Here is a 13,362-nt window from a genome sequence, read left to right as displayed (position 1 = left end):
ATAGAGGATAAGTATGTTCTGTGTTTTTCTTTTAAACTCATCACGTGAGGTGGCATACCTGCAGACCCTGCCTCCATGACTGAATGTCTACCTCTGGTAAAGAACATACTTCAATTGTGTGATGAACATACTTTGAACCCTACCGTGGGCGAGACTTAACTTTTATGGGTCATGTTATGGGGCTCAAATCTCACTAGCAGCTTTGAGAGGACCCTTACAAAACAGTGCCGTGGAGTCTGAGGCACATTTACTCATCTGAAGTTTTGCATGTGGTACGGGAATTTATTGGGAAATTTTGTCATTCTTTGATCAAAATTAATTGCACTGTCAGTCTGTTACAAAGATTGCTATTCAAAATAAGGATTTTAAGAATTGAAATTGAGCTATTTTAAGTTCTGTGAAATGAGAATGATTTAGAAATAACTAAGTTTAGTTTAGGTTGGTTTTTTGTATGTATGTGAACTGAAAAAGGGGAAAATATCAGTTTTAGGATAGTATAAATTTCAAATGCACCCTGTCCGTTGTTTTTCTTTTATTTTTCTCTATTTAGTCTTTCAGAGGATTAAAAAATTCTGAATCTGACCTATGCTGAAAGGCTGCTTAGGCAAACTAAATGTCTTTTTAAGTGTTTGCTTTTTCTGTGGTGTTTCTTGAAAGAACTGAACACTGACTTACCAGTTCAAAGCAACAAGACAGCTCTCAGTGCCTCGAACAGGGCAGAATCTAGCAAAGAGTGCTTGGCTGAGATTTGTGAACGGCTGAGCCCTGCTGCTGAAGTGAGTACCTGGACTGACTTTCCCAAGACTTGAGATTTTGGGCTAGCAGAGGGTCGCTTTGTGTGTTTGTGTGTTCCAGTTTATATTTTGCATTAAAGACATGAAGAAAATTACGATCTTAGCATATCCCTGTGTAGTACAGGGGAGAAGCTAACTTGGCTGAATACCAGTGAAGGTAATGAAGGAAAATTGCAGTTGGGCTGAAATTAGCAGTCTGTTTTTCCCAAGACTGTTCCACAAGCTGAAACGTAAACGAGTGGCACTGAATTAACGCAGGTTATGTTGTCTTTGCTGCTCTTGCAACCTCATCTGAGTTAAATGTGGTTAGAAAAAGACAACAACTCTCTGGCACAAATTTGCTGGGGTGGCTGAAGCGGATGTAATATTCCCTCCCAGCAGACCTAGCCAAAGCAGGCTAGAGCTTTGTTGCTTGCATTTAAATTATGGCCATAGCAACTTGTCTTTTCAGTGATGTAGTTAAACCCTTTGAGAAGGGTTAAGGAGAAAGTGCTAACTAATATTCTGCAGCTCTGAATGCTTGGCTTTTCTGTACCTTTGTGTTTTAGGGTTGTTTGTCTGTTCTTGTTAGTATCTTTACTTTGTCTTTGAGCATAGTAAAGATGTTGGGGATTTCTTGTTCTCCCTGTATATTTTTAGAAGTATTACTGAGCACACACAACATGCTGTCACAGTGAACACAGGGTTCTCTATTACTGTGCTTAGCTATAGAAAGGATTATATTAAACTCGGTAACCTTGCTGAAGCCCCTTTGTACATTGCTGCTATATTGATAATCTTCACATGATTCAACTGCAGCTGAAAACCTTTTATTCACAGCATTAACGCTTTCCATTCCAGTGAAGATGAGACTCTTTGATATTAGAAAGTGGGCTCTTTGGTGTGCAAATGATTATTATTTTTTTAAAATTATTATTAGTGTTGTTCTGCACATGTTGCCTTAGCCCTTTCTTCACATGGGCATATACTCATTAAGCCTAACTATTCAAAATGGGTAAAACAATTTATTGATGAATGAATTAATGGTTAACTAAGGGACTGTTGCTGTTTGATTGCTTACAAAATAGTGAATGCTTTAGGAAAATATTTGCATTCAAAAAGAAATCCACAATAATATTTTAGAGAAATTAAGAAAAATATTTCTTGGCATTCTGCATCTAAAAATAAAGAAACAGTATTACCTACATATCAGTAGATGGAAGGAGCAATGTAAGATGTGTTGACATTTTGTATCTGTGATGAATGCAGACCTATTAATGAACAGCTTTCCTCTAAAATGTAGAGTTAAATGTATAGAAAAGCATGGGAATTTATTGCCCCTTCTTCAGTATTGCATATTGTAGAATCACAATACCGGTGGCATTTGCTTTGCCTCTCTTTAAAGTGAAGGGAATCGAGACAGTAAAGAAGAATTTTGAGCTTTATTTCCTTTTTCTTTGTCCATGATCTTACTTTATGCTAGTTCTTTTTCCAAATACTTGCTGTTTCTTGTAATTTAATAAGTAGTGTTTCAGGTAGACTGCTGACCCATTTCCCTGTATATTTAAGACCTTCATCAAGCAACTGGTGGAAAATTCTTGCAAGTGTTTAAATGACAGCTTTCACTTGCATCTCACGATCATGGCATCTCTTTGGCCTGGATCATTGCAAGTCTCACTGCGTCCACAGTTGTCTGGGAGAGTCAGAAGGACAGGACAGGCTGATCGTAACATGTTCCAGGTCTCTCTTCTGCCATATAGTGCATGGGGGAAAGGCCGCTGCAGGAAGAATGTGATGAAAGAAGTGGTGTAATAGAGGATGGAGAGCTGGCAGTGCTTGGAGGTCACCTCATGTCTGGTTTTCTTCTGAGTTAAACTTTTCAGCAGTTGCTGTCTGTCCACTTTGCTATTTGAAGGATTTGCACATTTCTTCCTGCAACCCCGTGAGTTTTAAAATAGACTTTTTTATGCTCTTGTCTCTGCCAAGTCTGTTGGTGGTATCCTGGGAACTTTTGCTGCTCTCCGGTAAAGGGTGGGAATGTTCAGGCTGGTACTGCTTTGGCCTTTGTGCAACTTTTGCGTTCCAGTAGAAAAAAAGTAAAGGAGTATATGTAAATTACACCTGGATATGTCTTTGTCACTCCTATGTGCTACTTCTTTCTAAAAGTCCAGAAGATAAACTCACAGAGAGTGAATACTTTTTAACGTTTGAAGGGATGGCCATGTTCAGAGGTGCTGCAGCTTGACAAACTAACACCTCTTACTTTGAATGCTTGCTTTGAAAACTCTAAAATGGATTAGGTCATGGCCACTTTTAGCAATTTTAGTGATTCTTTGGTTGGGAAAATGGATCAAGCAATGAGAGGTAACTTTGCTGCTTATATATCCTAACATAATGTGTTATTGTTATTATTGTTTCCATATTGCTGTGGAAAGGACGACTGTCTTAAAACCTGAGAATTTCTGTTCACTTTTTTCTGTGCTACATGCTGTTTGTAGTGTTATATTTACATAAAAGAATTTAGTGGAGAACATAGACCTACCAAATTCCTCTGTATTAGTTTCAGGCAAAGAGGAGCCACATTCCTTGAATCATATTTCTCTAATGAAGCAGCTGCCAAGTTGTGTATTACAGCATCTGTTGTTTAAAAAAAAAAAAAAAAAAGAAAGAAAGAAAAATGTTAGGAACATTGACTTAAAATTTGAATAGGGTACGTTTCCCATTTTTGCTTATTATGAGGTCAGTTGCAATGGCTATGTTTTGAGGGGTTTTGTTTGTTTTTTTTAATATAACCTTAAACTTGGAAAGCTTTATAAAGAGTGTTGGGATTGATTTATGGTACTGTAATCAAATCCTTTTAATTGTGCATTTGATAGATTTGCTTGTAGAAGATACATAAAACAAACAAAAACCCCAAACAGAAATAGTAAAAAATATAATTGCTTGTGAGAATATTAAAAAAATCATAAGCACTAGATTCCCTAGATGTTGATAGTATAATTATTTCATTACCGACAACTTTCATCATATGTACTAATGCAGTCCAGTAATGTGAGAAAATATTGCTGCTGCTGTACTTGCATTATAATATTTAAAATGATTTCACATTTTCCCCGCTCTTTCCTATGTTTTAGTGAATATCCCAAGTAATGTCTGAGAAATGAAACTTAGCTTTAGTCTTCAAGTCACTAAAAGGAAAAAAGTAGTTGTTTAATGTGGTTAACTGTTCTTAAAATATTTGTATCTTCAAAGAGCTTTATGTAATTTCCTGAATACGTTTAGTAATGAGTAAGGATCGTTTAGTTTAAGGTATTTTCTGTTGATATTATTTGGGAAGGTGACCCTGAGCTGAATTGCAATGTGTGATTCGAATGCCCATGGGCTGCCCTTCACCAGTTTGATGGGGAGAGATTATCTGGATTTCTAATATACTTTAATTACTCTGCTTATATAAATTGTCACATTAGAAGCTTCTTAACTGTTGAGTCTGTTCTGTGAATGATCCACTAACAATAGGAATATACCAGGCCTTTCCACTGAGATTTGAAGATTTATACCATCAATGAAAGAATTGGAATGGCTCCATTTAAACCTACTGTATCTTCAATAGGAAAGACTATGTGATCTGCTTCTTCTCAGGCAGCGATTGATGTGTGGTAAATTGAAAGGATCTGTAGCCTTTTTTATTTTTTTAATAGGCATTTTTTCAATTAAGAGGATGTAATGCAAAATATTGTTTAGGATGTTTAGGGGTGATGTTTTCCTGATGCGTGTGTGGAACAAAACAGAAAACAGGATGGTTAGGATTTTTGGGTGCAGGAAGGTGGAGTATCTTTTAGCAATGATTAGGTTTTACAGGGAACCTGTCCTAATTGAAATGCTGCCCTAATGTCTGTGTGTGTCTCTTACAGCCTAAGCTAGATGCCTTGGTATTTTTCTTTATCTCTCTATATATCTACACACATAGGTATATAAACAAGTCCTTTAAATCATGGTCTGAAGCACCTCAGTCCTAGAGTGTTACGGTGATTTAGGCCTCTCTTGACCTTTTACTTCTGAGCACACAGACGTCTGCCTGCCTGACAGCTCTGTTCAGATGAGCTAGGAGTATATCAGAACTTAGAAGACTCCTGCTCTCAAGTGGTGTAGGGGTCTTCCAAGATGCAATGGTCTGATAGCTTACAGTAACAGATACAGCTGAGCAGCAACTTGTTTGGCGCATATAGCATGTGTATCTTCTAAAACCACCCTTCCCTCCTGTGTGGGATTTTGCCTACTGCTAGCCTATAGAAAATAGGAAGTGAAGGGTTGAATCCAGTGTGTGTCTGATGGGTCCAGAGACATCTGATTAGAATCAATGTCACGAAGAACAGAAATCTGTGTGCTGGGAACCCTTGTAGAGTCCCCCTGCTGAAGATGTGTACTTAAACATGTTTGTTTGGGGGTTTTTGTTTTTTAAATAGCAGACAACAGAGCGTCTGAATGATTAAATATCTGTAATCTCATGGTTAGGATGTAACACTGAGAGGAAAGTAAGTCATGGGTCCCATTCCTTGTTCTGGGATTTCACATTTTTATCCAGTGACAGATTTAATGTAAAACTCTCAGTCCAAGAGCAGAGCCCAATCCCCAAACCAGTCTATCAAAACTGGACCCAGGTGCCCTCTACCCTGACGCTGTGACTCAATGGTTGTTATATATTTTAAAAAAAATGTGTTCCAAGTTTTAAAATTAAAGTAGCCACTACTGCACCTCATGCAGCCTACTGTTTTTGGTGTGGGTTAGTCATGATCAGATTTCTAGGCTCCAGTAGCTGGAGTCTGTGGTTTAGATGCTCACCTCAAGGCACTTATGTAGCTAAACTGCAGGCACCTAGGGGACTTCCCGGTCAAAAGAGGGTGATCTGTCAAAGTGAGCAGTTTAGGAATTATGATTCAGGAGCCTGAGATCACTTTGTGCCCTGCTTTTTAACCATTGCATCCTTTTATCCCTTTGGATCTCTTCCAACATTTACGATGTCTCCTTGCATATGCTTCACGTTGTTATTCCTGATGAAGGCATGTTGTAACACTGACGATATATGATTTTGTGCAAGTCTGTGCTATAAAAAACTTAAGCTCAAATGGATGAATTAAAGCATTGGATAAAACAATCCTAGATGTTACAGTTGTGAAAAGTATCCCTCTTCCCTTGTTAGCCTTCCCACACCAATCAGTGGTCATCACATATATACATAACGAGACATATTATTCTGACATCCTTTTTGCAGTAAACATTTGAACATGCAGTTTATTGTGGATTATTGAAGCAGATTAAACTGAAGGAAGAACACTGAAACATGATTTAATAAATACTGAGCTGATGGAGGCGTGTTAGTGTTTGATAATACTGTATCATGACTTTTCCAGTTCTGTTGGTACAGTGAGCAGTACAGCTCGGTGGTGGTGGTGATGTTATCATTATGGCTTACACAGGGCTGACACTTCGTTTGAAACTGTGGGGGTTTTCAAATGTTTCTTTTAGTGGATGGGAAAATTTATTTTTGACCTTAAGTTTCTCATGTTGCTTATCTTTCTGAAATTGATTTTTTAATTCCATAAAGGGGGGTTAAAATTCTGTTCTCTTTTGGGGTGAGGTTTTGTTGGTTTTTTTGGTTTTGTTATCAAAGAGTAAAAAGGCTATTGCTGAAATATGAAGAAACTTTATAGATACTTTGTATGTATATTGCAGATATAGAAACTACTTGAGAAATTCTGATTTGAGGTGGGATTACTTCTTCTGTCTGGTTGCTACTACAGTCATACCAGTCTCAATATACTGGGTGCTATATAAGGGGATATAAAAAAGAAATTGTGTCCCAAAGAGCTTAGAAACAGATTTAAAAGAGGACTTGGATGTTTGACTCGGACTTGGGTAGAATTTAGTCACCTTCCTTTATTTGTGTTTCACAGAAACAGCCTGAATGTGGAAGTGTCTGAAAGTCTGTAGGTGACTCCGTTTTAACCACTGAAGTTCCCAACGTACCTGAACTTGTGTGCCCAGAGACACTAAGGCTGTTTTCATAGGCCTTAGCTGTTTAGCAACCAGCTTAGGCACTTTAAGGCCATAAACTTTGAAGGAAAAAAAAAAAAAAGCACTTAAAATTCTTGTAAGCATGCTGTTAGTGCACCTACGAAACATGCTGATAACCAAGAGTTCAGTGCAGAGCTCTGCAGCCCGGCCTACTTGCATTCAGAACCGTGGCCAAGAGAAAGAAAGATCACCTTTTTACACATTAGGTCAAGTGGTCACCTCATTCACCAGTGATTAGGAAGCCAAAAACCTTCACCGTGAGATGCCTGAAACCAACATCTGTGACTTTCCACCAATCTCTAAGTATGGTTAGGTCGGGGCACTTTTTTCTTGGAGGAGCTGGCCATGGGGGTTGGACTAGATGATCTCTAGAGGTTCCTTCCAACCCTGACCATTCTGTGTGATTGTGCCCAGGTGGCCAAGAAGGCCAACGGCATCCTAGCCTGTATCAGGAATAGTGTGGTGAGCAGGACTAGGGAAGTGATCGTACCCCTGTACTTGGCACTGGTGAGGTCCCATCTCGAGTACTGTGTTCAGTTTTGGGCCCCTCACTACAAGAGGGACATTGAGGTGTTGGAGCGTGTCCAGAGAAGGGCTACAAAGCTGGTGAGGGGTCTGGAGGACAAGCCTTATGAGGAATGACTGAGGGAACTGGGGCTGTTTAGCCTGGAGAAGAGGAGGCTGAGGGGAGACCTTATCACTCTCTACAACTACCTGAAAGGAGGTTGTAGAGAGGTGGGGCTGACCTCTACTCCCTGGTGACAAGTGATAGGACAAGAGAAAAAGGATTCAAATTGGCGCTGGTGAGGTCCCATCTCGAGTACTGTGTTCAGTTTTGGGCCCCTCACTACAAGAGGGACATTGAGGTGTTGGAGCGTGTCCAGAGAAGGGCTACAAAGCTGGTGAGGGGTCTGGAGGACAAGCCTTATGAGGAATGACTGAGGGAACTGGGGCTGTTTAGCCTGGAGAAGAGGAGGCTGAGGGGAGACCTTATCACTCTCTACAACTACCTGAAAGGAGGTTGTAGAGAGGTGGGGCTGACCTCTACTCCCTGGTGACAAGTGATAGGACAAGAGAAAAAGGATTCAAATTATGTCAGGGGAGGTTTAGATTGGATTTTAGGAAACATTTTTTCACTGAAAGGGTTATTAAACATTGGAATAGGCTGCCCAGGGAGGTGGTGGATTCGCCATCCCTGGAGGTGTTTAAAAAAAGGGTAGATGTGGTACTCAGGGACATGGTTTAGAGGTGGTTTTGTCAGGGTAGGTTGATGGTGGGACTTGATGATCTCAAAGGTCCCTTCCAACCTCAGCAATTCTATGGTTCTATGATTCTATGATTGCAGAACCACTGTGCCGCTAGTGTGCCACTTCTGTGAGCCCAGATCCGTTCCATTTTCATGCATCTGCATGTATAATAGAGGTAGGATCGGACAGTTTGTTACTTGTACCTTAACACAGCTCCGTGATACTGCATGAAAGCAGACTTGAACCCAGATGCAACCATTTTGTCCTTGCCTTTGTGAATGCTAGTATTAGAGTCCATAGTTAAACTAGCTTTTCTTTTTGGAATATTTTGAAAAATTCTGTAAAAAAAGTAATTCACTCTAAAAATGTGTTCTTATTCACACTTCGTATTATATTTTATGGTAGTATAACAGGTTATGATTTCAGAAATGTACATGTATTTAGTGTAAACAGTGTATTTGAAGCACATGTAAAAATAAGTAAATACTTATGAACAAATTAATAAGAGGAAGTTGAACAGTGAGGTTGTCAACATGGGAGTTGGTATCTGTATGGATCAATGAAATAAGTGCTATAGTTGCAATCTTCTAGAACTATCACGTAACTAAATGGCATAATAGTCAACTAGTTGAATACCCATACTGGATTATTTTCAAAGGCACACAGAGGGCATGCCACAATCTTTTTCAGCTTGATCTTGGATAGGACTAGTTACTGAAAATGTCTGTGGCTTCTGCTGAAGCATCGCTTCCAATTCTGGTCTCTGTAAGAAGCAACAATACTGGTGGAATGAAAGGAAGAAATAAGTAGAGATATTAAAGAAGTATTGATGTTTTATGGTATTTAAAGGAAGTTAAATTGGATGAGTAACTTTGAACTAAATTCTGAAATGCTGCTTGGTACATATTGTTTGGTCACTGAAGCTGAGTGGACTGCTGTCTTGCAGAGATCTCAGAGTTTTGCGCCTGTAGCAGTAGCACAAATTTTGAATCTCACCGCAGTGAGATTTATACAACCACAGAAAATATGACTGGATAGATTTCTATGGGAAAGCCCAATGTTTTGCCATGCAGTAGTGGTATATAGATTCTTTGTATTGGCAAGTAAGAGGGGACAGGAAGTAGAAACACCTTGCCATGTGAAGTGCATTGGCACTTTTACTTTGGATTTTATTTTAATGCTGTCTTTATTGTGTAATTTATTGCTAATCTTTTCAGCAGAAACATATATGCTTTTAATTGTATTAATATGGCTTTTGATTTTTGGGAGACCTTAAGTTGATAACTTTGTTGTTGTGCATGTTTCCGAGTAGCTGACATCACCTCTGTGTCTGGGTTTTGTTGAGAGAACATAAAGCTCTCCTGTCTTCTTCACTGAAATAAAAACTCTCACTTCTTTTCTTCCCTGCATCAGCTAATCTCCGTATCTTTTCGGTTCTTTATGCTGAAATCTTCATAGCTACCACATAGCTGAAGAAGCCTCAACTTCCCCAGTCACTTCTGTTGCTGTTACCACCTCTATGGCAACATTAAAATAGGACCATGGCTCAATGCATTTGTTGCCGAAATATCAAAATGACAAACTGCATTGATAATCTTACAGTGATGCAAACAGAGGGAGAATGTTTGGAAGGGAAATCTCCAATTCAAGTATTATTCAAGTTCCATTGATCTGCAGAGAGCACAAATCCCCTATTACTTGTCTTTGAATCTGAGGGTGACAATACTTTGTTTCATTTTACTTTGCCTGAGTTTTCCTTGAAAGAACTGATGTTAGTGGTTGAAATTCTAAGCATCAAAGCCATTTATCATTTTAGAAATACTCATATATCCCTACCTAATCTCCCTGGATTTATCCAAGGGTGTTGGTCCTGCGGGTGTTGTTTTTTAATTTATTTGTTTCAACATCAAAAGGTCATTCATTTCCTTTAAAAAGACTTTCCTGAGCTTAATCTCGGCTGTACTGGGCAGCCGAGTTCTGTGGATGCTGTGGCTGGCCTGGCGTGGTCTGGGAGCAGAGGAACTGGGAGCACCACATGTGAAGAAACCACTGTCTATATTTATAGTCTGGGAGCCCCTGAGAGCGGTAGTATGTGTCCCTGGAAATGCTGGTAGGAGGAGAGAGGTCTTCTCTTACATTGGGGAGTTCTGAACAGTTGTAAATCAAATTAAATTACATCGTATTAAGTCCGGATGCCAATATGCAGCCAGTGCAGAATATGGACTAGCAGTGACTTGAGTTTTCATTATAAAGGCAGGCTTCTGCATTTTATGTCTTTTACTTTTCCAGCTCAACCTGAAGTTTCACTCCATTTTTGTAGTGCGGGCTTGCAAAGGCATGGTTTATGTTTGCAAAAGGATGGTTCATGGTTACAATATCTGCATCCAGATAAATGGCTGCGATTCCTTACCCAGGTGTAGGATGTAGAAAATAATCGCATAAGCCACTGTTGTACCTATACATCCAGCACAGTCCTCATTCAGGTAGCACAAACATTCCCTTCTTCTATAAATCCAGGGTTTATTTGATCTGATGGTAAAATGAAAAAGCACACTTCTTTTTACAGAAGTAGGAAATCCACTATTTAACACTAAATTATTACCAGTGTAATGAGGCAACTGGTGGTTCCAGAGCTCGTGACACAATGGAAAACTACACGTACATAGTTTCAGAAATGGAGTGATGTTTGATGGTATGCTTGTCTAGCATTAGAAGAATGGGGAAGCCTGAATAAGAAGTAAAATTGTATTTATCCATATTTTTGTGGAATTAAAAAAATTTGCTTGTTGGTAGAAATAGCTGGCTACTTCTGCTGCAGCACATATCGATGCCCCATCAATTCTAAGCGTTTACCTTATTGCAAGCATTTGTGTAGGTTACTATGAATAAACATAAATACTGATTTCTACGTGTTGCCCTTCCACTGACACAGAGATATATTGCCTTACTTTGGAAGTCTGTACACCCTTCTACTTTGCATAGATGGCTAAAGGAGATGCAAAGCACCCTTCTTTGGAGAGGCAGTTTAGAGGAGAGAAAAAGGTCTTTGTGCAATTTTACGGTGTGGTCTGGGTGTAAGGAGCGCAGAATTTGGTTCTGTAAGTTTTATTCTCTGCACTGTGAGGCATAGTGCTTTCCTTTCTTAACAAAATAAACCAAAAAAGCCCTTTATGCTTTTACTGTTAAACTTTTTTTTTTTTTTCCGTAATGGGCAAAAATCTATTTTTAACTTGCTTCTTTAGCCCTGCTTTTTACTTTTTCATTGTTTATCCTCTAGAGCTCACTATTTCTGCACCCTTTTCTTTGTCCTTTTTTTACTAAGGGATGCTCCCAAAGAAGTATTGCTTGACTTTTTATGCTAATCTCGCTTCTATTTCAATTCATGTTGACTTGGAGAATATGCCTTGTAAATAGGAATACCAACTGACATACCGAATATAATCCTCAGTTTCTAAGCATTGCTTGTTTTCACAGCATCCTTAAAGGGTAAGCTGTCTTACTATCCAAATATCATGGCTGGGAAACTGAGGCTAACAAAGGCTGTATGATTTATGTGAAGCCACAGAGGGAATAAATGTTGGGTTTAGAATTCCTGGCTTCTGTTCCTGTGTTTGGACTCGCACCGTCTCTCAAAGAAATACTTGATTCCTCCTAATATTACGTACCCTTCCGTGCCTGTCTGTTAAACGTAGCCATTCGAAAAGTAGCTGGTACTCAATTCTCTCTCTGTCTGTCCTATTGAAACTAATGGATGCCTGCAGGCAGGCATAAGGTATCGTTACCTTTGACAGACGGTATGTTTTATGTTTTAAATTATGTGTTAGGCAGAATTTTTGGATACTAATTTGGCATAATGAGATGCGCTTCTAATATCAACCCTAGTACGGGAAGGCCTTGCAGCCAGCCTACTCTTTATTTAAAATTATTCCATTTCAGATGTCCTAATGAGTGCTGTGAGTTGTGTAATTCTTTCATAATTTTCCCACATTCCCAGAAGGGAACTAGGGCATGGACTTTTTTTTCTATTTTTGTTTTGGTTTATTTCAAATTAGGGTGAGCACAGAATAAAGATCTAGGGGAAGAGTTTTGTGAAACACTTGCTATTGTGAGAATGGCAATTAAGAAAAAAATATTATGGTCTACAAATGTTAGTGTTAAGGCAAGTCTCGATGCTTCTGCTGTTTGCTATTATCGTATAAATATCTTGACTCTGACTTTACAGTGCTGTTTATAGAATTTAATAAAGCAAATGTAATAATGCTGCCTGTGCTTTAATGCACAATCTCAATTGAGTTGACCAGAAGATAAATAGGAACAGGAATGATAGTGCGTTCCTACAGATTGTTTTTAATAAGCATGTTATTTAGTTGATCAGCCCAGTGCAGTAATGCCTCCTATCCTGCTCTACCAGACAAATTTATTAATGCTTCCTCCCCTCCCCATTTCTCCGAGTACATTGATTCCCTGCAGACATATCTCTATTAAACCTCTAGAAAGTCACAACTTCCAAATTAGATTAAGTAGCAGTAGAAGAATCAAAGAAAATTGAGTGTGTTATTGAATTCATGCCACATTGTCTCAGGAAGAGATGGGAGTTATGTGTAGTGGTAACTTTTGTCCTTACTGTACTAACAAAGCTGTGGGCATTGCTGTCAAACCTAATTGTCTGCAGCGCATCAGGATAAAATGAATCTTTTCTCTTATCAAAGCTTATACCTAGTGAGCTTTTACAAATGAGAAATAGGTTTCAGAAGGAAGCTTTACAATTGATCAAAATCATGTGCCATTATTTGCTGTACACAACCCTATCCTAAAAACCCTATTGACAAAAATTTTAAAAAAAAAGCATCTGGCTCTGGATTGTAAGCAGACTCTCTTGTCATGCTGGCAGTTGCAAAATGCAGATATTCATTTTAAAGCTGCCTATTTCTCATTTTGATCTGACATATTAAAAAGCATATAATTAATGGTTGACATTAGTAATTAACATTAACTTTATGGTGCTTAATATGCCATCATTCATCCATCAAATAACTGGTATGCATAATGTCTTTGCGTAAAGGTTTTAATTGCACAGAATGATCCTTCAGTTCTCAGGCTCTATGGTTTAAAGTAGTTGTAAACGCATTTGTAAAATATCTGATTTTTTTCATTTCTTGAACGTAAACATTGTTTTTGTTTTTCCCTAGGAGCGTGCACAAACGTGTAAGCCAGGGACTTCAACTAGGGAACGCGGCCCCAGATGCACAGCTTCCATTAGTGGCTAAAGA

General features: G+C 38.8%; 1 protein-coding gene across 1 annotated transcript in view; it reads left to right on the top strand.

The window, feature by feature from the left end:
- The window catches only part of MMS22L (MMS22-like, DNA repair protein), a 98,974-nt gene that overhangs the window by 54,012 nt on the left and 31,600 nt on the right, over positions 1-13,362 (top strand). Inside the window, exon 14 of the mRNA XM_009889019.1 lies at positions 13,282-13,354. Coding sequence (XP_009887321.1) covers positions 13,282-13,354 — 73 coding nt within the window. The remainder of the gene's footprint in view (positions 1-13,281; positions 13,355-13,362) is intronic.

This window comes from Charadrius vociferus, unplaced genomic scaffold (assembly GCF_000708025.1).
Source record: "Charadrius vociferus isolate BGI_N301 unplaced genomic scaffold, ASM70802v2 scaffold166, whole genome shotgun sequence".
Lineage (NCBI taxonomy): Eukaryota > Metazoa > Chordata > Aves > Charadriiformes > Charadriidae > Charadrius > Charadrius vociferus.
This window is presented reverse-complemented; position numbering and strand designations above follow the sequence as displayed.